The sequence below is a fragment of the Ptiloglossa arizonensis genome, chromosome 4 (assembly GCF_051014685.1).
Source record: "Ptiloglossa arizonensis isolate GNS036 chromosome 4, iyPtiAriz1_principal, whole genome shotgun sequence".
Classification (NCBI taxonomy): Eukaryota; Metazoa; Arthropoda; class Insecta; order Hymenoptera; family Colletidae; genus Ptiloglossa; species Ptiloglossa arizonensis.
Window position 1 is genome coordinate 11,677,306 of NC_135051.1, and position 26,597 is coordinate 11,703,902.

General features: G+C 30.1%; 3 protein-coding genes across 4 annotated transcripts; all 3 read right to left on the reverse strand.

Moving 5' to 3' along the window:
- LOC143145149 (gustatory receptor for sugar taste 64f) lies at window positions 1–10,921 on the reverse strand. Its single transcript, XM_076308222.1, has 9 exons — window positions 10,742–10,921; window positions 9,237–9,468; window positions 7,772–7,907; window positions 5,834–6,033; window positions 4,296–4,387; window positions 2,714–2,934; window positions 1,611–1,779; window positions 667–756; window positions 1–590 (listed from the first exon to the last, which is right to left on the reverse strand). The coding sequence occupies exons 1-9, from the start codon at window positions 10,919–10,921 to the stop codon at window positions 528–530; spliced, it is 1,383 nt and encodes a 460-aa protein (XP_076164337.1). The 3' UTR covers window positions 1–527.
- Window positions 10,922–18,133: 7,212 nt separating this feature from the next.
- Window positions 18,134–19,123, reverse strand: Mrps14 (mitochondrial ribosomal protein S14). 2 transcript variants are annotated; one of them, XM_076309278.1, is made up of 3 exons: window positions 19,012–19,123; window positions 18,760–18,900; window positions 18,134–18,413 (listed from the first exon to the last, which is right to left on the reverse strand). In XM_076309278.1, the coding sequence occupies exons 1-3, from the start codon at window positions 19,084–19,086 to the stop codon at window positions 18,228–18,230; spliced, it is 402 nt and encodes a 133-aa protein (XP_076165393.1). In that variant the 5' UTR covers window positions 19,087–19,123; the 3' UTR covers window positions 18,134–18,227. The 2 variants fall into 2 exon arrangements, with proteins under 2 accessions (XP_076165393.1, XP_076165394.1); XM_076309279.1 differs by having other exon boundaries at window positions 18,974–19,079.
- Window positions 19,124–20,395: 1,272 nt separating this feature from the next.
- On the reverse strand, window positions 20,396–24,965 carry Ef1a-f2 (elongation factor 1-alpha F2). Its single transcript, XM_076309871.1, has 5 exons — window positions 24,867–24,965; window positions 23,295–23,469; window positions 22,479–23,099; window positions 22,001–22,276; window positions 20,396–21,762 (listed from the first exon to the last, which is right to left on the reverse strand). The coding sequence occupies exons 2-5, from the start codon at window positions 23,436–23,438 to the stop codon at window positions 21,406–21,408; spliced, it is 1,398 nt and encodes a 465-aa protein (XP_076165986.1). The 5' UTR covers window positions 23,439–23,469; window positions 24,867–24,965; the 3' UTR covers window positions 20,396–21,405.
- Between the last annotated feature and the right edge of the window lie 1,632 nt (window positions 24,966–26,597).

Below are 26,597 nucleotides of genomic sequence, written 5' to 3' on the forward strand. Positions count from 1 at the left end.
GATAATATTATTTAACAGGTACTCATCAAGAAGGCCTGTAGAAGCCTTTACTTATTAACATTTCGAATTGTCCATATTCGAGTCATGTTCAAAATAAATAATAATCCGACAAAAAGAAACTGATTAGTCACATAGGATAGATTGCCCATGTACCACTTTGCATTATAATTATTTTTAAGTTCCCTTCTAGTTTGTTGTAGTATAAACAATAGTTGTACTTGTAACGATAATATTTAGACTTAACAGTACTTAAAATAGACCGTGAATTTTTTTTGTACATGGAGTATTTGTGATAAAATATTAAAGAGTGTTTCAATATGAGAAGAAATATTCTACAAGTGCATATTAATTTCAAATAATAGAATATCTACCCAATAGAACCTACGGGTGGTAAAACATTTGTTTAACGGAGATTTGAATATCGAAGGTTCAATTATAAGACAAAAAGTGGAAGTTCATTGCTCGTAGAACCTATCCTACCAAATAAGTTGACTTTTTCTTTAAACCGATACGTTCCACTTATTTATTCACAGTGGTGTATCGTTAAACTGCAAAAGTACGACCTCATAGGTTATTATTGCTCCAGCCACCTAGAAATAATTATTACTCAAGCAAAATATATTAAATGAATTCTTACATCGAAAAACGTCGCAACTACCAATTTACCGCAAGCATAAAGTTCCTCGTGATCGAAAAGAAACGTAAACCTGTCAACACTACGTCGTCCGTAGCAAGTTGATACTCCAACCTCTGTGCCTGTTAACAGACCTTTTACTTAGATAAATGTCCAAGAAAACAAGAATAAGAGGCTTCGTACATTACATTCAGCTTTGAATATTTCAAAAATTTTAATTTCTTACACATCGATAGAAAACATCTGAACATATTAAGTGACAAATGTTGATCTCTATAAAATTGAGCCTCGACAATTTGAATAAACCTTATTCAAAATGAACGAAATTCCATAATTATAAGGGAGAGGATAATAGGAATTGATGTGTGAACTTTGTTTCTTTTCAACAGAATATCATATATTTTATATCAGAAAGTTTGCAACAGAAAGTTTAGAAACAGAATATCACGAAAACTTGTAAATTTTGAAATAAATTTTTGGAAAACCAAGTAAAGTATTACGTTTAAGATCAATAAAGGTTAGTTTACTTTTACGTAGAATTTGATATCTTTGGAATTTTTGCATAAATGAGTATTGACCTATAAATCTTTGATACTGTTTCCACTTGAAAAAAGTACATACCTACTTTATGCAATACCGACTCGAAAATCATGCAACTTTCGTAGAAAACAATTCTTTTTACAACGCAAAATATACAAATGACTCAAGATGAGAAATGTATTATCTAAATTTCTCATACATCTCTCTTCATACAAGCTGTATGCTTGTATACAGAATGTGTACAGATAAATACCACTTGATATAACACCTGAACTACTTTTATGAGAGAAAGGTATAAGGACAATCTTTTCCATTTTTTTTTCATAGAAGTAAAGCTCGATATAAAACGCATAATAAAATAAATCCTTACGACTATGGCCACAAAAATTCAAAAGTATACCTTTCCAAGAATTTAAGAAATATTTTAAAAAGTTACCTCGATATCGTAACTGGACGCTGAACAGCTATACAAGTAGGGTAATGCTCTCTTACTCTGATCATGTATTCTAGCTGTAAGTAACGTAACGGCGCATGTACGACCGATAAGAAATGCAAAAGATCCAAAAAAGTATATTTGGCTTAAAATGGTGCTTCCGCTTGGAGTTCTTGTAACATAGAAAAAGAATTAATTAATTGCATACCCAAGTTCACCATTAAAAATGAGATAACAAGACTAACTTCAACTAACAAGAAAAAATCATAAGTAAACGAACGTTTTCCAGATGGAACCATAATTAAATCGTAGAAAACGATGAATATAAAAAAGTTATTGTATAAAAACGAACGTTTTCCAGATGGAACCATAATTAAATCGTAGAAAACGATGAATATAAAAAATTGTCGAATAGAAACCAAACCGAAATTGTCGGTTAGAAATAAGAATCAAAATTATCGAATTTGACATAAAATTCAAACCTAAACGTACATAATAAATTGAATGGATTGTGATATAGCAATTGAAAGACTAACATCATGAATATATTATTAGAAAGTGTTTTAGAAATATATGAATTATGTGATTGAGATAACAAAAAAGGTATCACAATTTAGACTATGACTCGATCTTAATAACTTAAATATCTCCGTTATTTATGGTTCTATACTGTTTAAAGGGGCAGGTATAACACTAGTATCATTATTTTCCAAAGGATATTCTTTTGCAAGAATTTAAGATCATCGATATTTTTTTAAGTAACATTTAAAATTTTTGTCGACATTCTTTTACAGTCTTAAAAAATAAATTCAACAATCTTATAAACCATATTGTTTCGACCATTCCTTCATTTAACTCTCAATTGCTAGCGTTATAAAATAGTTAATTTATTTAATTCGTACGTGTACACTTCGTACTCTTGCTATAAAACTGACGAGACTTTTAATGAAATTTTAAAAATGACCAATCAGTGCACATTTTTACACTATAGTGTCCACGAATTAGTTAGTCATAATATTTTAAAACTGGCAATCGTGAATAGTTTACATATAACTAGCAATTAATAATTCATGGAATTAAATAAGTGAACAAATAAATATACTTACGATAAACCGTTTAGTAATTGAAGACAAATGAAATATAAATTATTTGCAAAGGATAGAAGAATAATCGGTGAAATATGATCGTCCACTTTTTTCACGACAGAACTCAAGATCGCATAACTTTCGCGGAGTTTGCGCCAATCGAACGTCCGTCGACCTTCCACAACCATAATCGCTAATTTCTTGTTCAAAAAATTATAGCTTTCAGCCAAACCCGTGGAAACCTGAAGATTGTAAAAAATGTTACGATTAAACATTTACTCTTCTCTTCATTTGACTGATATTTAGCATGTCCCATCAGTTTATTATTTTATAGAAATATTTCTATAGATTATGATTCTATTCTATGTAATATTAATAAAGTATTATATCGATCTCATTACTTCTTAATTCTGATTATATATAAACGTTTTAAGTAAGCTATTAAATATTTTAAGAGAATCTACTGTTTTTTAATTTATTCCTATAAATTATTTTTAGACATTTCAATTATTCATGATTTTGTTAATTATAATTTAATCTTATTATTAGTAGTGTTATATCGATAACATTGCAATAACATTGTTGTCAAAATAAAATCGTCTGTTTTATAGAAGAATATATGTACAGTATTATATAGAATCGAACCCTAATCGATACAGAACCAAAAAATAACAATTATAGAATCGATATAATAAGAAGAACTATAACCGAAACCGAAATGAACCAGAATCGATATATGTATAACAATTATAACACTTTTTCGGTTCTCGTAATTGTTGCATGAACCCAATATTATAACTGTTTTGAACCTCAAAACCGGACTGGTATTTGAAAATAATTCTAAAATTGCAGAGAATAATGAATGACACAAAATAAGTAACTAATACCCTATACAAGATCAAGACTACTTAGATATAAAGAAAGTTTTACCCTGTTTTTAGTAGAATGTGATAGATGCACTTCATTTTGAATTTTTAAAACAGAACGAGACTATTACATATTACTTCTAACATATATAAGTAACAATTTCACATCATCCAATCACGTACAATCAAAATAACAACGGAAAAAAATGAAACAAAACAACTGGAAAACTAATGATTGGCAGCCATCACATTCCTCAGATCTGAAATCCACAAGAATTAATATTTATTCCGCTCACGAACATCTTTTAAGTAAAAAGAACTTCACGGAAACGGATCGATTCTTATTGATTGTACATTAATTTTCTGATTCACAGAACCAAAATGTTTTTGATGAAATGATTGAAACGGTTTAACGGATTAATGTCAAACGGTTGCTGTGAAAAATACATCATTGGTTAAAAGTAACAATATAAATATTTTTACAATAAATCCAAGTTAATACTGCAGTTAAACCAGTGCAGTTCCTACTTTCAAAAATATAGAGGATTTAGGAAGGCTATCAAATCAGTCTGATCAGTTTTGGGATGCTGGATAATCATTATAGTTAAATATCTTTGAATGATCATGAGAAGCCCTATCTTTCAAAGCGATATTACTTACGGAATGACCTAATATATCATTAAAATCAAATATTCCACCAAATAATATGATTTATAATTTATATAGGAAATTTTTACCAGCATTATAAAGATGTCTGTAAAGTTCCACGTGAATGTCGCCAGTTTACTAACAATAAAGATATACACACCGAAGGTGAAATTGTAGTCCACTGAAAATGAAAATAACTGTAATTGTGAAAAGTTTACTAAAATAAACGTTGTTTATTTTATATCTAGTAATTCAGTGTTTCTCAAATTTTGCATTTTCATGGGATCGCCTCTGAATAAAGGAAAATATTTGACAGACACCTTGCAGTTGAATTAAATTATTACTTTTTTAATATATTTTGAAATTGTTCTTTAAAATCGTGCATTTTAGTTTTAATAATATTAATTTACTTAAAATGGTCTCATTTTCTTAATTTTAAACTACATTTTTAATCAAGTAAACGTATAAAAAAGTTAATGAACTTTAAAACAAAAACTAATGGAAAAAAAACTTATTAATATAATTCTTTCTATTTTACCACATTAAAGAGTCCTTATTATTTGGTTTTCAGGGAAAACTATCTCATTGCAAACAAAAAATCCAATAAAATCTCCTATTTTTTTTGTATATTTAGGAAAACAGAATGAAAATTTGCAAATACGTTATAATTACAATATAATGTGAATAAAACTATATAAAAACTTTCGAGCTATTTAGTTTCCAATTTCTTTTCGTAAGTTTCTACTATTGACGACAAAAAAATTTTCACCAGATGTTTTTCATAAGAATAAAATACTTCACAAATAATTTTTTGTTCCAGTATACAGGGTGATTCAGAAATACATGACCATATTTCAGGAGGTGAATCTACACGCTAAAATATGTAAAACAATTTGAACGTGTGTCCTATATGTATACTTTATTTTTCGAGTTACGAATTATTGAACAATGTTCAAAGGGCCAGACAAGAAATCAATTTTTTAAAATCAGTTTCTCAGAATACCTCCTTAACGAGAATGTAGAGAAATGTGGACAACGTTGAGCAATTCTTACTTATTGTTAACTGTAGACTTTCGAAAGCCAATTGAAATATTCAATCTGATACGATTCTCAATTTCTTCTATTGATCAATTTCTCAGCTTTATACAGTGCATTGTTAGCTTTCGTCGAATACACGATAGATTTTAAATAGTTTCAAAATAAAAATGCTGAAGGATGAAAAGTACACTGAACATTTTCTTCGATCATCCATAATTCAAAAATGTGCAACATTCATACAACATTGTTACTTATCTTAATGTATAGATTCATCTTCTCGAGTGTAGACATGTATTTCTGAATCACCTAATACAATATGCTCTTTTTATCCTTCTAAAACTCATTCGCATTCATGCGAAGAAAAAGAAAACAATTAAGTTTAAGTATTACAATTCTAATGTATAAATTTGATAAGTAAAATTCTTTAATCACATCGTTAAAAGTATGATTATTTCATAGTTACAATTAATATAATATAAGCCCTTTACGACCCTATGTCGAAGCAAACTCGATATTGGATGTCTTCTCAAGAGTCCATGAACCACAATTTGAGAAACACTGTAATAATTTATACAAAATACAAACTTACGTATGTCGAAGATAAAGGAGTGTGAGCGTAAACAGTATATTTCCAGGAACTGAGAAAATGTTGAGTTCTGTGACCCACTCCATTCGTAGCCCTCGACGTTATTCAGTATACTTAGAACATGCTCTATTAAAGCCATCAGCAAAATGGTGGAACTTATAAAGAAAAATTTCCTTCGAAGGCATAAATTTCCCGTTGAATTACTGCACAAAAGAAAACAATTAAGTTTAAGTATTACAAGTCCAATGTATAAGTTTGATAAGTAAAATTCTTTAATCACATCGTTAAAAGAATGATTATTTCATAGTTACAATTAATGTAAGCCCTTTACGACCCTATGTCGAAGCAAACTCGATATTGGAATTTACGACAATTGCTATTAATTCTGCAGATCTGAAGTGCCTTTTTTTTTAATACAAAGCTTGTGTGTATATATCAAAGAGAAACCTTCATTCTTTTTTATATAGCAAAAAACAAATTTAATAAAATAACCCTCTATGTTTGAACAATAAATTGTTATTCGTATATATAGTACAACAGTGACTGAAGCGATTTGTCTAAAAAGTAGGCTGATACAAAATAAAAATATAACAATTAAAAAGTGCAGTATATTAATACATTGTAATGCAAAAAAATTTCTAAAATATCCAAAAATATTTATAATTGGTTAAAGAATGTATTAAAATTTTCAAAATTTACTTCTAAATATAAAGTATAAGTAAAATATAATAAATTGTAATAAAATATAATAAATTATAATAAAATAAATAAAATATAATAAATTATAATAAAATAAATAAGATATAATAAATTATAATAAAATAAATAAAATATAATAAAATAAGTAAAATATAAATCTTAATGTACTAGCAAATGTATAATATTAATCTTTTAAACTTAATTTGTCTACAGTGAGATATTGTTTGCGTTATTTTTCTAATATATGTAAAATATATCGCTATTTGTTTCGTCCTTAGATAATAAGTTGTATTCCATCGTGAATACTCGGCAGTATCGTTTACTACTTTCAAATTTGTTGTAATTTTTAATCCTACTAGGTATAATGTGTCTTTCTCCCAAATCGAAGGATCTTTATCTAAAAATGTGATATTAAATAATTGTTTTCCCTTTACTTGAAATTAAGTTTTGTGTTTCTACATTTATAAGATTATTAACATAACAACGATTTTTTTATTCGAATTTTCTATAGTATCAATATTTATCGATCGTATCGTACAGCTCTTTAGGATAGCGGTCAATTTCTCGCATGCCTACGTTAAAATACCATTCTCCATCTACTGGCATTTCGCGAATAACTCAACCGTGGAATAATACAGGTGTTTTTACCAACACGAATAAGCCGATCACCTAGCTGGTTCGTTTCGTTCCTCGCAACGAAACGAAATAATCTTTACACGAGTACGCGCTCTCGTGTAAAAATTTCGACCACCAAGTGCATACAATGCGAAATTTCTGGTAATTTTCTGTAACATAATCACCATACTACTCGTTAAAAATTTTCTAGCGTACTTCTACGACTCTTATCGAAAAGTTTCTGTAACAAGAAAACAACGTAATAATGATCGATCATCGTAGTAATTATCCCGCCACGATATAGAAAACATTTAAACGATAATGTTTCCATTACTCCGAATTCCCCGGTTCGATTTTTATTATAAATCGTAAACGACAACGAAGTGGTTCGCTTGTTCCATGAACGTAGGGAAAATAATATTGTATCGCGAATGGAAGCTCATAATCAGTAATCTCGAAGAATCGTTTAATATCACGTGACTGCGTTTTACTCGCAAATAAATCAATTATCCTCCAGTTCTAGTATAATGATGATTAATAGACATCTAACTTGGTGAGTGCGCTGATAAACTGCAAACAACACGATTACTAACGAATCGTGTTACACACTACGAATGCGATATTGACCTGTCTATGTATTGTTCCATGGCCCTCCATTGGCATTGAACGTACGTCCAACGGGACGAGAGCCAGAAAAATAAAATCGCACCCAGCAGGCTGTTCCCATAGAATACAGCACCGATTGTGGCTTCACCTATACCACCTGAAACACGATACAACGGCCAACGCATCTCATCAGTCTTTATCTCACGTTACATAAAAGAAGAAAAATATAAAAATATTATTCATAAGAGCACCCTACATTGACGCTCTACTATGGCTATCGATTAGTATACAATGATGTTCAGAATATTACAGTGTTTGATGTGTCACGTACTCAAACATAGGTAATAAACTCTAATAACGACAGTAGAGAAGAATATTATTCAGAAATTCGTATACTTCCTTTCTTAATTGTAAATTAAATAAGTAAATAAACTTCTGACGGATTATTTTTCTAGAATAATTGAAATTTTAACACATCGTACCAGATGATATTAACTTTTCTTAAAATCAAAGATAAATCTATATATGTACATTATAGATATTATTGTCAGTCATTGGATAGTGTTGTTGTCTCACATTTTGAGCCTTTTGGGAAGACACAAGGTTGTATTTATTATGGATGTTCGATTTTAAATAACTTCTAGATTTTTAAATCACTTCTAGATTTTAAATAAAGAACACATATATTGTAATCTTTGAGAACTTATAAAAACATTTTTGTTCTTTAATTGCAGTAAGGTATTTACCTGTCCTGTTTGATCAAAATCGTGAAAAATTAAGGACTGAAACAGTTATGGAACTTTTCCAAGTGTTCCGTTAAAACAGTTAAAATGGAACTTATACGTTAAAAGTTCTCGCGTTATAAGCTCCGATGAGAATAGATAAATCTAAGTTCTAGTTCGAATGGAATTCATAAAGTCCTTGAGAGCTGAGAATGAATAAAAATTTAAAGTTTAATTTAAAAACTACATTGATAAATTATTCATGCTCGCCAAATGACGTTTAGTCAAAGCAAGCAATTGTTGGACCAGTCACCAGAGTCCACAGAAAAATTATTTTAATCTTTACAATTTTTAAAAATAACCATTGAAGAGCCCTAGTGAACCTTTAATACAGAGATAGACTCAAGATCGTTACTTTTGTTTATACTTTGTTTACAAGTTGAATTTGGACATTATTGTTTTTATTCGTTTTAAAACTGATTATTTTAAAACAACAGCACACTGAAATTGTAGTCTTAAACCGAGATCTAAATATACTTAAAAAATTGACGATACGTTCATTTACGTTTTAAATTTATTTAAACATTAACATTTGATCGCTGAAAAACTGTTCCAGATAGTACAAACAGTCACAGATATGAGGATAAATCTAATCTTTTTCTATATAATCTTTCAATCGATGAAAAATTTTATATATTCTTTGTCAGATACAAAATATTCACGATACTTTCAAATACGTATAGTAGAGGAAAATTGTCACTTACCACGCATGTGGAATGTTTCAGCGCTTATAGTCGTCAACATATGTATTATCGATACAATCGTTATGAAAAGTATCATCATTGTGATGAAAATAGAATAGATAGTCAGAAACGAGTATATCTGAAAATGAAGCTTCGAGGGTGACAGCGATCGTACTCCAGATATAGGAAATAGACCAAATATTTGTGCTAAACTCAAAATGGGTCCAATAGCACGATGAAAACTTTCCGAAGTCTTTAACAGAGTAAATAGATAATGTTAATTAAAAATTGTAGAAGAACAAAATAATACAAGCATGTGCATAATAAATATCTAAATATAATAATTCCTGCTTTTAAGAGATACAATCGGCAGTACATTTAAAAGCAAATAGATAGCGATGTTTATCACAAACTGAGGCCTTGCCTCGCTATTCGCGTATCGATGTGTCGATCAGTAATCCAGAATAAAAATATGTACTTTTTTAAGTGTATAATAATGAGAGTATTACCAATGGATTGGCAAAATTCTCTTAATGAAAACGAGTCCGCACTATACAAGTTGATACACTCTACTCTCACACTTCCAATTTCTTTAAATTATGTATCGTGTGAAAAATTTGTTTTACAATAGTTTCATAGTTTGAAGAAGCACATTATGTAGTGTATGTACTTTTTTTATAAGTAGAGACATTTCAAAGATTTCAAAGTTAATTTCGTTATTTTAAATGAAATACCGTACTTTTTAAACCATTTATGAAAATTTACTTCACGTAATGTCAAGTTGAAGATTCAATGTCATTGTAGATTTTTGTTGAACAAGGTTTACGTAACAAGGTTTATCGACACGAGTAATTTTACCCTAGACGATTGTCTATCGCTATTAACTAATGTATTTGCTTTGCCACATGTACGTAATGTGGAGAACAATGATCATGTTAACACTAGGTTTGTGTATGGATATTTAATAATACATTTTCGAATAAAATTGTCCCGTTAATTGTTCATCAATAAATTGTGATCCAATTAATTGATTACTGAATATGTTATATTACACATTAACGCTCCGTTAATGTTGATAGTCAATTTTTCTCATCCAGTGAGGATTTTCTGGTGAGCAATGTTTCGATATTAATTTCGACATTACAGCATAAAAATAACAACATTTCCTTTAGAACAACGAATAGTAACTCAATAAATTGACCTTGAGATCACCTATAAAAAAAGAGTACATACACTATACACATAATCTGCTTCTTGAAATCGTGAAATTCTTATGTATATAAAATTTGTTCGTACAATAGATAATTTAAAAGTAATTAAAGGTATGTAAGTTTCGTGAACCATCCTGTATAAATGTAAACACTGGAAGAGAGGTGGCATAATTCTATTACTTACATCTAGCTTGAGAATTGTCACGTGAAAGCGGGAATCACTATACAATCATTCAACGAAGTATAATTTTAAGTGTATCTTTATCAATTTTGCGAAAGTAAATATTTGATCAAATTAATATAGTAAATTCTCACGCAGCTGTCCACATCCCTTTGCCCTGATGAATTCGTTTGGTCATTTGTGTGTAATTCTTCGGTGTCGTTGCCATAAACCAGCGAGGGCCAGATCTTGTGACTGGAATTTCTACTTTTAATAGGAATTTCATTCAAGGCAACTTTCGTCTTTAACATCGTAACCTGGACCTCTGAATACATTACAAAGGTGACCATTACATTGCATATTCGCTATAATCCTATTAAAATTTGTAATTATTGCACGTTAGTATGATAAACAAGTTTAGTGTTACTCTGTATTATTCTTGTTGTATCTTTGTAAACACAAAATCTATAGGTACCAGATGAGACACTTCAAACAAGCCCCTTGAATAACTCCTTTATCTTTAGAGATCGAACTTACTTGTGTACATTGATTTTTACTAGGACACTATACGGTACTATCTTTTTCAGCCTTTAGAAGAAACATAAATGGAACTTCTCTCTAGATGAAACGATACATATTTGTATTTTTCTTTAACGGAAATTTTAGCAATTATTTACAATGTTAACGACCTCGCCGATTTCAAAACACTTGAAATATGTATATTAAAGGCATAAATTTCATTTAGTATTCCAGAGGGAAAAACAATGTATTTGCAGCTTCCTGATCCGCAGATTTTTGCTCACCCGACATATGTATGTATGTATCTAATTTACGTATTCCATGTCGAATCTTGAAATTGCACGAAAACGAACAACTATTTTCTGGTAAACTTAAGTCTCTTTGAAATTGTTTAGTCTTTTCAGCAATCATTGTGATGGGTTTACCTTTCGACCTTTTTATAGCAAACCGTGTGTACAATGCACTACCTAATTCAGCCTAGGCTTCTTCAATGATTTTCAAACATCAATACTTTTAGATGAAGCAGAATGAGATAAAAATTCTTCAAGATTTTGTTTTTGCTTTTTTGTATCGTATATAGTGGAAGATCCGATATCATATTCTTGCATAATATTATTTTTATTTTCACCTTTCTCCAAATGATTTATAATACCCAATTTCTGATGTAACGATAATGTTACACATTTTTGTTTCATTACTCTAGCTTCAAATGTAATCTGTGCACGATTGAAAACAAGTTACAGAATTACAGAATGGAATGCACTCTCTTAAATCTGAATTCAGATTAACGATACATAGCAGGAGAATTTATTTACAGTTACGTACATGCTGTGGCGAGCACATAAATAGATACATGTGATATATTTATGAAAATGTAACTGAAATTTTTTTTTGTTTCTTGGGGAAACGATTATTGGGGAGAATCGTTTGTTCGAATCTTTTTCTTTTTTAACAATACAACCATCATTTGAGTTATGGAAGTAGAATGTTCCTATTTATACGCTCGCCACTATATGTACATTGGAATTAAACAGTTGAATTCTTTTGCTTTATTCGTCAATTGTTTAATATCGACGTCACTGCTGAATATATGCGGCTGTGACTTCTTTCCTTAGATGAAATATGCAAACATATGTATGTATATAATCCGTAACATTTACCGAAGAATAGTTGGGGTAAATATATCGCTTGATCGGACATTCCGGATAACCGAGTGCCGAATAATCGGAACTGTACTGTATCAATCGTACGAATCTCAATAATCCGATTAAAGTCATCTTTTAAATAATCTAATAAAAAATAACGAAAAGCAAAATGTCCTAATTGAGTAACACACTCCAGTTGAATCATACAGATTAAGATTTGTCTTGGTCAGCAATGTGACGGAATTGGTGATACAACCGAAAAGGAAATGATTCAACATTGAAAAATAAAGAAAGAATTTAATATAAAGTTTTTTCGTTCGAGATTTCGTTTCCGAGAAAAACAAATTTGAAAATTGATACTACTCACCTAAGATAGATATGTACTTAGATCTATCTGTGATACTCGAATCTTAAACTTATAATATTACAATATTATAAATTAATATTTACAAACATTGATTATGGTATGATGCAAGTAATACAACAAATTTGTTCATATTGTCATCTGTCGAGATGACGACGATTGGGAAATCTTTTCTACAGCCAATTTGTAGCGGAAGTATCGACATGGCAAACTCCCAGTTAAACTCGCAATTATTGTATGTCGCACAAACTGCAAGATCGACAGACAATTCTGTATTGTTACGTCTGTGATAATCACGAATTAATATTTACGAATACCAATACCGACTGAAACAATCTAAGATTGCAACAAAGTATCTGTCTTACGCAAATGATATGAAAAAAATGTTCAAATTCGATTTTCTTGAAAACGAAGCCACAAAATCTATATAATTGAAAAATAAAAATATTGAATTTTCTTCACGGGTAATTCGCACTACGGAAACATAAACGATAATAAGGATGACGCCACGTCATAAATCCGAGAATAAAATCTGGCCTTGAGACCGAAGATTACTCTAAACAGCTACACCCTTTAAACATGGAGAATTTAATCGTTAGAAATTACAATCGTCATAATTAATTCTTCGAAGAAATCAAAAGTGATCGGTTAAACTAAGTGGTAAAGTGATTACTATTGAATTCGACCCTACCTTTGAGCCTTCTTCGTAGATAACAAGGATCAATCTGAGCAAGATGACAGTTCACATTGGAGACTCTCTCACGAGAGAGAGAGAGAATTATTTAATCGATATCGATTAAAAAATTATGAATAAAGCAATTTAACGATGTTACATTATAAGTTTTATCACTGTGTATTCCATTTTCTTTTTCACGTAACCGTTTCACCGTGTAACGAATAAGAAAATTCCGTTAGCTAACTAAATTAGAGCAGCATAATCTCAGTTCACGAAATTGTTAATATAAACTCTTTCTTGCAATAACTCTCGATTCCCCGAATAATGTCGATACATACACTCACACTACGGAAATGATCATTGACTTAATAGAAGGTACCCGTTATACATTTTTGAATCTATTTATTCGATTAAATTCACAAGAAACAGTAACCGAAAATTTAGTCAGTTCGCGACAGAACAATAAACGTGAGCATTCTTTCTTTCTCTTCGTATCGTAATTTATCATCTCATTGTATTATATTATAAAATTAAAAACACAAGTTTCGTACATTCGGGACATTTTTTACCCGAAGATGAGTGTATCATCGAATGAAGGAACGCTTTAAGGTTAAGGTAAATTTTTCAATTCTCGAGGCAATAATAAAATTATTTTCGTTGTTTCGGATCGGTACGCTACTCCGTACACTTGTATCCATCGACTTGGTCGTAACAATAGCGTAATCTATATTGATCGATCGCATCAATATTTTATATTTTATCGTATCACGTGGGAACGACATTTTCAGTTTGTTCCCAATCACAAGCATTAAATCGCAAATAACATAAATAGGGTGCACGAGGGATAAATTTTGACGAACTCCGCGAGAGATTTATGTTTGTCGTTGTGGAACGCGTATTATGAAATTAATTATCAAGCATTGCGAACATTCTACAGCGTGACGCACGTTCGAGGTAAACGATACCAACGATGCATTGTACATACATACATACATATGTGCATGTTCCTGGAAAGGGCTGACGAGTGTTTATACACGTTATGAACTAATGTGTTGACATTTTAAAGCCTTGTTAACTTACCACGATTAGAATTCTTATACAACTTTGTGTTCAATTTTCATTATCTGTTCTTGGACAGATGCGATACGAAGAAAAAAAGTTACATTAAATGAACAAATCTCATAAGTAGGTATGAGATCATCGGTACAATTCTGTGACAAATTTTCGTTCGTTTCTGTGTAAAACTATTATAATTTATACTGAACCTATTATTATTCAACAATGTATTATATATGTTGCCCTTTCTAACGTAGTATATTCGTCCCTTTTCCTCGACTTGGTAATACATATTATTTGATCAAAGCCCGTTTTAATAAAATATTTATTACCATAATGGTGGGCTTTAGCGATTTTTGTATAATTTTAAACGCATCAGAAGATAAATAATAATTTCGTCGTATTGTACTATTTTTCCTCCGAAACGACAAATCACGTTTGATTTTCAATAAACGTTGAATACTTACACACAAAGCATACAGACGAATAAGCGTGTGAAAAATTCCTTTCAACAAATTTGGACTTGTCACCGATCGATACATATTTGGAGGTGTAAAAGATTATTTAAAATACCAATGTATCCATAGCTACGTTTAAAAGACAACAGTGTTAGTTAACAACTACCATTTGTAAATCCAAATCAAACAAAGCCCAAATGAAGTTTATTATGTATAAACATATACCATTAGTTTATTATGTCTACGCCTTTTTATAATAGGTGTCCTTTACTTTATTTCTAAAGATTTGTACCTTTGTATTACGATATAAAGGTATAATCATTGGAGTCGGTATGACTAAAAGATGACCTTTAAAATATTTTTGACTATTGCAAAATAATTATGCATTTACGGTCTACAACGTGATAGCTAAGTGTCAAGTGACACTCGAGTGAAAATGTTCCATATGCCTGCTGTAGACGATACAAAATACAGAAAATGGTTCCCTACATTTAAAATGAACAATTTTGATGTCAAATCACACTATTCATAAATATGAATAAAATCGAACCGATAATCGATACCACTCACTGTTTCACGACTTGTGTTATTAGTAAGATACTATATAAATATTCTTTATAAACGTTTACTTTCACAGGTTTGCAGCACCTTGATATGAAATGCTACAATGTATTTACTAAATATAATAGTATCAATTTTAGCAGAAGTCAACGACGAAATCAACGATTTCAGTAAGTAAACATTACAGTTTACGTAAACACGAACAGGTATCAGCACTATATACATATATTGTGTCGGCAAGCCACCGATTCGTTATTGTTCCGTAATTTCGTTATAACTTCTTAATAAATCATTTAAGAGCCTATGTTTATACAACATTTTTTTCTTAATTTTGCTTGTAGAATATCCATTTTCACATTAAGTCATTGTGGTAACCTGAATCGTGCAAACGGTGTAACAGAATTGAACTTGTTAGCCATATTTGTAAAAATACAACTTTGATAATTGTTTAGAACGATCTACAATAGATTTCCTTTCAAATTGAAACGAATTAAGTCAATTCGTGTAGTGTGTTCGTGAAGTGAATTGATTTGAATAAATTCTTCTTCGTGAATAAATTCTCAAGAAAAGTTCTCTCCACAGTAACAAAGAATGTACTCCCACTAATTTTGATGATTTTAAAATACGTTACGAAGGGCATTTATTTGAAACATTTTTTTTCTTTACATAATAGTTGGGCTTAGTTTCTGAATTATTCACAAAATATCTTATACACTACACAGTGAGAAATTCTGCCGAATATGTACACGTCCACGGCAGCATATGTGCCGCTTATCATATTATTTCTATAAACATGACACGGTGGCCAACGACCAACAGGTATAACAAGTGAACGTGAATAAGTGGTCAAACCCTTCTGAAGGAGATCCACTTATTTCACTTACTCACCCATTAAATTTGTTGATCGTGGGTCATCACAATGTGTTTATAGAAATAAGAGATAAGCCGCAGATCCGTGCTGATACATATAATGCCGCGGACTTATTACATATGTATTATACATATAGGGTAGAATTCAATTGTGCAATACATAAAGTGTTTTACGAATATCTCGAAAACTAAAGCCACCTACTATATGTAAGGAATATATAAAGGATATGTAATGTAAATAGTTAGTTAAAAAATACACCCTTTATAATATGTTTCAAAATAATAAAAATCGGTGGGAAATCAGTTTTTCAGAAATTTGATCGAAACTAAATAACGATAGCACGGTTAGCGTACTTAATTTTTATGTTTTCAAAGTTAAAATTTCTTTAAAATAATTAAAAAACTATTAACTATCTATAACTTTTATAACTATAAAAGGATCTTTTATATAATAGAACCTATCAGAAATTATACATTAATTATTAGATACAACAGTAATATTTTTTATCTTCGATCAAGTCACTATATTATCAATTTAACGGTATTGATTTTTCACGTAGTTATATTCAATTTATAAATAAATTTATTTGTTGCCTTTATGCAATTTTAGCACTTGTCTAAATTTAAAACGATTTGATGAAATAAAATTAACTCAATTACAGAATCTTGAAACCAATTAAGAAGATATTTACAATTTAACATTGTTTATCTTCATGTCTTATTAACTAAAATATACATAACTCATTTTTTATAAACTTCTACAAATTTAAGTAAAAACATTTGGTTTGTATTTTCTACAATACATGTTATCCGCATTTTTATTATTAACATTTTTTTATCTATTTTGTCAAATATTCTTAAAAAGAAAATATAATAGGCATGCAACCTAATTCAATATTAAAACAGACTAATAAGTATTGAAAACTAATCGAAAAACCTTGCATATATTTTACAAATACAGTTTTAATTATGTAAAACAAAGTACTCACAAAATCGCGTATCGTGACTTTCATATTTTGAATATTTTGTTACCGGAAGCAATAATAACGATGCAACAGGTAAAATTGTAACAAGAAAAATGTGAATTCACTCCGCGAGTATACCAATGTGTACTAACTCGTAGAGTCTCCTTATTCAGAAGAACTGACTATATAACCGGACCTGCGCCATGCATTTCTGATCAGATAGGTACTTATACTGTTTAGTTTCTCGTACTTTAACATTGATAAACTAACGTAAAATACGCAGCACACATCGATGTTTGAAATACTCATTGTTAACCTAATATTGCTTTAGGTGATAGACTCATAGCAAAACGTATCAAAAATATAAATCTCATGCTATAATTATTATTTTGCTTTTTACTTTAGGACGAAATAAATTGTGTTACCATTTATGCGGCAATTTATAGTTTTGTAATTGCTCTATTCTGTACCATACATAAATTTAGAAAAATCAAAAACAAAAATCTAGATTTACAATCTATTTGCAAGTATATTTATTAAACATATTTTAAACTCTACTAACTCTGGTACAAGTAACCGATAATAAGAAATAAAAAATATAAGTATCATTAATTAAATTTTGTAAATTATTTTGTATACTACAGAAAAGATACATATTTGTTAGCCAAACAATTACTACATTCAATCATTTTTCAAAACAAATAGAGTTACATTACATTTTTACATTTTTAAATGCTTATTGTATCGATCAATATCTACGATAAAAAGAGCAATAGTTGTTCACACTTACATATTACTTGTGATAATATTTATAATACTTTAATAATAATATTACAAACTTTAACTTCATGAATTCAAAGTATATCATAATAAATGAGTATGATAATATAAAAACTAATTCTAACAAAGTTACAATAGGAAGATTATATTCACTTTTATTCATTACTTCATCCATTTATTCAATATTTTTCATATATATAATTCAATATATTCTAACTAACTGATGATAGTGTTTTATACATCAGTTTTACCATAAAGCACGTTGTACGCCAGATAATTTATTGTAATCAGCTAAATGACGAAACACAAATCTTGATAGTCTCCATCTATGAAGAACACCACGTGGACGAGAAGTAATTATGCAACGTTTTGTTAATTGTCTCATAGCAGTTTGACGAGGAATTGTTTCATCTATTTGTTTACCAGCAAGTGCCTGAAAGAATAAAGAAGTTTTTAGTTCTTTAGCTCAATTATGCATAATTAATAAATATTATTCCTGTTATTTTAACAATTTACCTGCTCGATCATTTGAATATAAATGTGAGGAAATGCGTAAGAGCTTATTGGGTAAGAGTATGTGCGATTATTTATTGAGTTCTATAACTTTTAAATAAAACTTGAAAGTTTAGGACAACCAAAAATAACTAATAGATTCCAATCAGTAGGCATTGAAATTATAAGAACTATAAATAGGCTCTTGGCAGGTGAAGTGTTAATGTAATAACAAGTCTTTGGGTTTGTTGCATATTTTGAGGTTAATCTGACTACGTATGACATACTCGAATTTCAGGTGGCAAAATATTATTTCTTTTCATGGCTACTAATCGTAATCGCTCCGGTGCATATTTTTCCGCCAACTTTCTTCGTTTATTATCACGAATCATCCATCGATTTACATTTGTATTACGTACTTGCTGAAACTAAACGGCAACAGAATAAAATTTAAAACTGCATTTTTAACTGTAGATTATAAAATCTATATATGTAACTTACTGTTACGTGCATAATTCCAAAAATATATTTGTACTTACACCAGTCACTGTAAAATTTGTACTTTTTGAAAAAAAATTTGAAAATATTGACAAAGTACTTCTAATGGTAGCCATGTTTCATACATCTGTTCTAAATCTACTCGTGTTAAGACATAGGATATCGATCATATACATATATACATACGTATTTATATTTATATATGTTTGTACAACTATGTTTCTTAAATAATTAATCTTTCGTGAAAATTATAATTATAATTTATCCATTAAAAAATTAAATTATTAAATTGGTGTAGAAAAAATATTCAACAAAATTATTTTAGTAGAAATCACTAATTTTTTATAATTATTAATCAAACATAATTAGTAAATGAAGAATTACTTGAGAAGAATGAGATTCGTTACAAAAATATACAAATCTCATATACTTTCTACAAAGTATTGAAATTTTTAGAAATAGGTTACATACATGTATACGTCCATATGTAGGTATGTATGTATGAACATGTTCCTACTTTGTAGGAATACTATTATTTTTTTCTATTATGTATATTTAACGATTGTCAATAATTTATATTTATATTTTAAGATATTTGACTTCGTTTATCCTATTACTTGTATGCTATTTGTTTAAATTTGAAGTACTGAACATATGTATCTTCCAAAATGTTTCATAAAAAACTAATAGAACGAATAAGTCAAATATTTGAATGATAAAATGAATGTATAAAGTCAAATATTTTAAAAAAGATAAGTTTTAGGAAAACTGAATCTTAGTTTGTTATACTGAAATTTCTCTTTTCTACGAAAATTAAATATCAAAATTTGGTCATTCCATTCAACAAAATAAATTTGACCACTAGATCTCTAAAAATTATATTTACCATATTTTTCTTGAAACTTAGAACCTTTGTAACATTTTCAAGTATTTGAAATTACAAATATACTCAGGTAGACAAAATTCGTGAAACATATTGTATATTGTTCATATGTAATAAATGGTTTGAAAAAAAAATTAAAATATAACCTCAGTTTGTAGGTATGGAATATTTACAACCCTGTGTACACATTCTATTACTTTAAACATTTCAAAACAAAGTTTGTCTTCACTTTACTAAAATATAATGTTGAAATTTTTATAAATATGCATTGACAAATATGCTCGGGTATTCATATCTACGCTCATTCTTATCTTACATTAACCAAACAAATGTAGTTAAAACCGACGATAGTTTATTGGTCAGTGACGATATATGTATAAATGTCTAAGTATTTTAATTTTCTTTTTATTGTATGCCGTTTGAAGGTTTACAAATGTTTAATTTCATTAGAAATGTTAGTCACGATGTATTCTTGTGAAATGTAAATATAATGTTCATTAGGAGGAATAGGAAGCTAAGTGGTGAAAGACTGAATCTGTAACTGTTTCCGTAACTACTTTATTCACTTTCATTCGTTATTATTGTTATTTATGTTTGTACAGAAAACCGTTATTAACCAATCTCAATACATAAAAGAATCGCGGGCTAAAAGTGCTGAACCATTGCAGAGCAACTGTATTTTCGCACATACTTCCTTTTAATATAGAACGTGTAAAAAGGCAAGGTAAATCCTCGTTAAGAAATATCTCGTAGAAAAATGTTTTGTGTATATATCTTCAACAATTCAATTCCTTACCTAGGTAATTGAAAAGTAATAATAAAAACAGGTCCCATTTCCCATCTAACTCTGCACTGGAACTCTACCAATACCTTTCTTTTTCCCAGCTTAATTTTTTGTATAGACATATTTGATTTTTCATAAAAAAAATTAAGACAATTGTAATAAAATTTCTTGACTTAAGTAATTTCTTAAAAATAATGCCGGAAATATAAAGCGTTTTATGAGAAGGATGGCAATGACTAATTAGTAATAACGACAACAAAAAAAATAATGAGATGTTTCTCGAATATCGCAGATATAGGATTTATTTCCGTATAGTTAGAAAATATAATTAAGCCGAGCTAAATTATGGAGTCTGTTGATGTTCTTGTGAAACAGATGTTGAAAGTAGTTCTTGTAATTTACTTTCTTTTTTCACGGAACTCATGTAAACGAGAAATAGATTGTTTGTACACCATCGTTGGCCGTTGCCTTTCCTACGAAATTCTTTACGATGAGAAAAATGACGAAGCAACCACTTCGATAAACGGAATATGCGAATGTCAAAGAAATGTGACGAACGTGCAATTTCATGCACATGAAAAGCCAGTCGTAGCGATTCTTTATCAATTCTATTATTCTTATTCGTTGGTTGCGATTTTGTAGAAAATATTGCAGTTTGCGATGGTAACATAACGCTGTTCTCGCATGAGGAACGTGGAAAAAAAAGGTAAACTACTTTGGCTACTATACGTCGATGCCCATCTGGCGATACATATGTACGGAAACTAGTTATTTCCTTTTCTGGGCCCTCTCGGCAGCCTTGGTGACTTTGCCCGTAGCATCCTTGAAATTGACAGCTTTGATGACTCCAACAGCCACCGTTTGGCGCATGTCACGAACAGCAAAACGTCCCAAAGGTGGAAATTCTTGGAAAGCTTCTACACACATGGGCTTGCTTGGGACAAGCACAACAATGGCAGCATCTCCAGATTTTATCCATCGTGGATTATCTTCGGTGGTCTTTCCAGTACGACGATCGCACTTCTCCTTGATTTGAGCGAATTTACACGCGATATGAGCAGTGTGACAATCCAATACTGGGGTGTATCCATTGCCGATTTGACCTGGATGATTTAACACGATTACCTAACAACAATAAGATTAAACATCATTTTAAGAAAAATTATATAAAATTATTATACTATAAAAAAAAATAGCACTCAGACGCTTCCAACCATCATTAGATTAAAAAAATCTTATGGTGAAAACCGCGAATGAATTACGTAGGTTCTCATCATTGTGCCAATTATTATTTACTATAATCTACTTAACTTTCTAATACAATAATTTTACTAAAATTTTCAATATTGTTTCGGATACCTACCTGTGCAGTAAAATCAGCAGCACCCTTAGGTGGATTGTTTTTAGAATCTCCAGCTACATAACCACGACGTAAATCTTTGACAGATACGTTTTTAACGTTGAAACCAACGTTATCACCGGGAACAGCCTCTTGCAAAGCTTCGTGATGCATTTCAACAGATTTAACTTCAGTGGTCAGAGCCGTAGGAGCGAATGTGACGATCATACCTGGTTTCAGTAAACCAGTTTCAACACGACCAACTGGTACAGTTCCGATACCACCGATTTTGTACACGTCCTACAATTGAATTATACATAGCATTATTGTATGTTTTTTGAAAAATTCATAATCTTGTAAAGAATTTATTTTAGTCAGACATTTCTATCCATCAACGAATTTAAAAATCCTCTGGTGGAAACCACGAATGAAATATAAATATTCTCATCCTTATAAAATATAAACAAAAACTTAAAATTATTGGACTCAAATAGCAGCTTACTTGAAGAGGAAGACGGAGAGCCTTATCTGTAGGTCTTGAAGGTGGAAGAATGGCATCAAGCGCTTCAATAAGGCATTTTCCTTCTACTTTTGATTCCACTTTACCTTCTTTACGCTCAACAACCCATCCTTTAAACCAAGGCATTTTAGAAGAAACTTCCAACATATTATCTCCATGCCAACCAGAAATTGGTACAAATGCAACAGCAGTAGGAGTGTAACCAATTTTTTTAATGTAGGATGATACTTCTTTCTTAATTTCCTCAAATCGGGCTTCAGAGTATGGTGGCTCAGTAGAGTCCATCTTGTTAACACCAACAATCAGTTGCTTTACACCAAGAGTAAAAGCAAGCAATGCATGCTCACGGGTTTGTCCATTTCTCGAAATACCGGCTTCAAATTCACCAGTACCAGCAGCAACAATTAATACAGCACAGTCAGCTTGAGACGTACCAGTAATCATGTTTTTGATGAAATCTCTGTGTCCAGGAGCATCAATAATAGTAACATAGTATTTATTAGTTTCAAATTTCCACAAGGCAATGTCAATAGTGATACCACGTTCACGTTCAGCTTTCAGTTTGTCCAATACCCATGCATATTTGAAAGATCCTTTTCCCATCTAAAAATTGATATTAAATTGAATTATTTTATTTGTTAATTTTTATTAATTTGATACTTTATTTTTATGATTTGTAACATACTAAAGAATAAATTATATTTGATTATCACTGGACGAAATTGAAATAAATGATCAGTGACATTAAGTCAATACTAAATTTTAAGAATGAAGAAAAATATGAATAATTTTGCTTACCTCTTGAGCTTCCTTCTCAAATTTTTCAATGGTACGTTTATCAATACCACCACATTTGTAAATCAAATGACCAGTGGTGGTGGACTTGCCAGAGTCAACATGTCCAATGACAACAATGTTAATATGAACCTTCTCCTTACCCATGATGAATTTATGGCGAGACTACTGGTTAACTCTGTAATGAAACAAAAATAAATTAATATTTATGTGTCAATATAATGTGCCGATACCTTTAAAATAATCAGATATTTGAAATACGGTTTATCAAATTACCAAAAAAATACCTCTTCAAATTGAGAAGGTTATGCGTATAGATCACGTGTTCAAAAAAGTTAATCTTTTAAATTCATTTTACTACTATTATAGTAGAATTACACAAATTTCATGTAAGATTAATTCTTACTAAAATTATGAAGAATCGAAAGTTATTAAGGTTTCATTATAAATACAGCTATTGTCTTTATTTTAACGTCCACGTGGCGATATCTGAATATTCGAGAACGGAACTGGCAGCCATTTTGTAGATGGCGAGACATTGCAACGTTGCCGCGATTTCCTTGACGCTTGGCATCGAACGTAAAAAGAGCTGTAATTACTTTTTAAATATTGTACCTCATTATTAATCTGAAATTTCGGATAAAAATAATCAAATATTTTATCGAGGAAGTAACCTATTATTTCTATGTTCGCAGAATAAGTTAAAAAAATGTATTACTTTTTATCATAAAAATTCAAATTTGTTAACTATATAAAACAAAATATCAATGTGATAAATATTTATTCATCACGAATATAGTAAAAATGTTAATATTATGCAATGGAGTATTCAATTTTAAAACAAGTATTATATATAAAGTAAATACTACATGACTAAAAATTTGTTACTTATTGTTTTCAATAATACAATGTTTACTTGTTATCATTTCAGTATAAGAACAATCGTTTCTATAATTAAAAAAGGATTAGCATAAGAATTTGTCATACTGAAAATCGGTAAACGAACTCCATTGTCGGCGACAAGTCGTCCCACAAGGTCGTTATTGCATCCGATTTCCAGCCAATTCGTAATACACGACTGGATACAACAGTTACACAGAATCATACATTAATTACAGCTCCTTTTTTGTTGCATTGTTAAAACTACTTTTGTCGGTATATTTATAAGGTCGTGAAGCGCACAATTGTAAGTTTGACACTATGAATATCTCCAATGATGCACGAACTCATGACCGAATCTCCAACTCTGACAAGCGACCGCCATACTGCATCCGGTTATTTGTCTTTTCCGAAGTTTCTGAACTTAAAAATCAAGTTCAGTTCGTCATTTATTTCTCCGCGTAAATCTTTTCGTATGGTCGATAATTAATCACGAAATTCAACAATTTTTGAAAAACATGTCGAATGACTTTTACGAAGATCAGCATGTGGTCCGCGTTTGAACAGCCGGCTAATACAGCGATCGACCATGCGCTTCTTTTCCAACGTTGAAATTCACCGAGAAAAACAATATTTCCGCAAACCTGTTGTCACAACACAAATCGTTGATATTTTGCTTGTTGTTCTATTCCGTACCTGACGTTCGATGCTACCTTCCCGGTAAGAAAATCAACGGATTATAGTCCTGTACTAAAACCACGAACAACCACTCACCTCCAGATGCCACGACAGAAAGAGATCGTCCAAGTGAAGTGACATGCGCATACGGCTTTCCGACTGTAATCTCGAACCCAGCGCCCCCAACATATCGATCACTTGTGAAGTAATGAACCATTTATTCGCATATTATTTATTATATTTCTTTCATTATTAGTATTTTCATAACATAATAGAAAGAGTACTTTGTTATTTTAATAATGTCATTAATATATGTCACTGATTTCAATAAATACTGAAATTAAAGTCTTTGGAAAATGAAGCGCTGGATTCGAGGCTACGGTTACGCAGCAACATCAGGCACGTCGAGCTCATCATATATGTACTAATAGCGCTAGGATGCCTGCATGTGTGTGTGAGCATGGAGTCAGGAAAAAGATAGAGAGAGTTAGGTCTCTAAGATCAGGGATGCATTCGTGCATTCGTAACATCAGGTTTAATGTTATAATTCTGAATGTATAAAAACTTCAAATATTGAATAATAATATGAAGCAGAATTTAATTTTCTATGAGATTGACTTTTCTTCAGAACGCTTGATCAAAGATGGTGTAGGTGAGTTCAATGCAGTCACGCCTGCCGTTTGTGACAAAGTTAATGCTGTATGGCTACGATGTAAGCAACATTCATACATACAATATGTACATATGTACATATAAAGATCAATATGTGTAAAAGTATGTATCTTGCAATTGAAAATTAATAAATGTTTTTATAACGCATATTATAAAACATTATTATCTCATGAAACAATAGGTGGATTCTTCAACGACATAAAAACGCGAATGCTTTATGTTCTTTTTATTTTATATACCGTACGTGTATTATGTCGCAACGGTAATTAAATAGTCAACCATAACTGTATAAAAAAATGTCGATCAAAGGATCGCATGTTCTCCATTTAAATATACACGTACATTTTATATTATTACTTGATTAATTCTTTACCAGTAAAAGAGGAACCATATAGAAATATAAAGATATACATATATTTGAAGTATATATAGAAATAATTTTTAGAAATGCAGAAATGCTTTTAGATGTAGACGTCTCTTAGGTTACGATAGGAAAGTTGATAGGCTTAAGTTATATTTTTTCAATCGTGAAGGGTCTGTAGCCCATAAGCTAACGATTATTTTCTATTTATCATATGTATTATTTACTATTTTAACAAATAAAGCTATTTGATTATGGTTTACCAAATTTTTTTGAAATAAATATATATAATTGTATTTGTTGGCTGATTTCCCTCAATTTTAGAATTTTAATTTTTGTATAATTATGGTTGTAAATAAAGATTTTTCATTCATTCAATAATCGTGGATTGAAGTAAAAGACGAAAAGATATTTTGTGAATTTGAAAGAAATGTTTAAAGTACTGACAGTACTTTAGCGACCATAAAATTCTCTTTCCACGAAATTTCATATTATTTTACTGTTTGCATTTTTTAAATTATACGCAATCATTGTTCATCAAGGCTTGAGTTAAATAATTCAGGTTTTCCTAAAATTTATTGTAGTTTATAAGATCAATTATCATTAAATTTGTTGTCCTTCATTTTTTCTTTTTAATATACCAGCAATTATCAAAATGTGAAACACTTACTTTAAATTACTTTCTTCTAAATTATAATAATATGAACAACATTCAG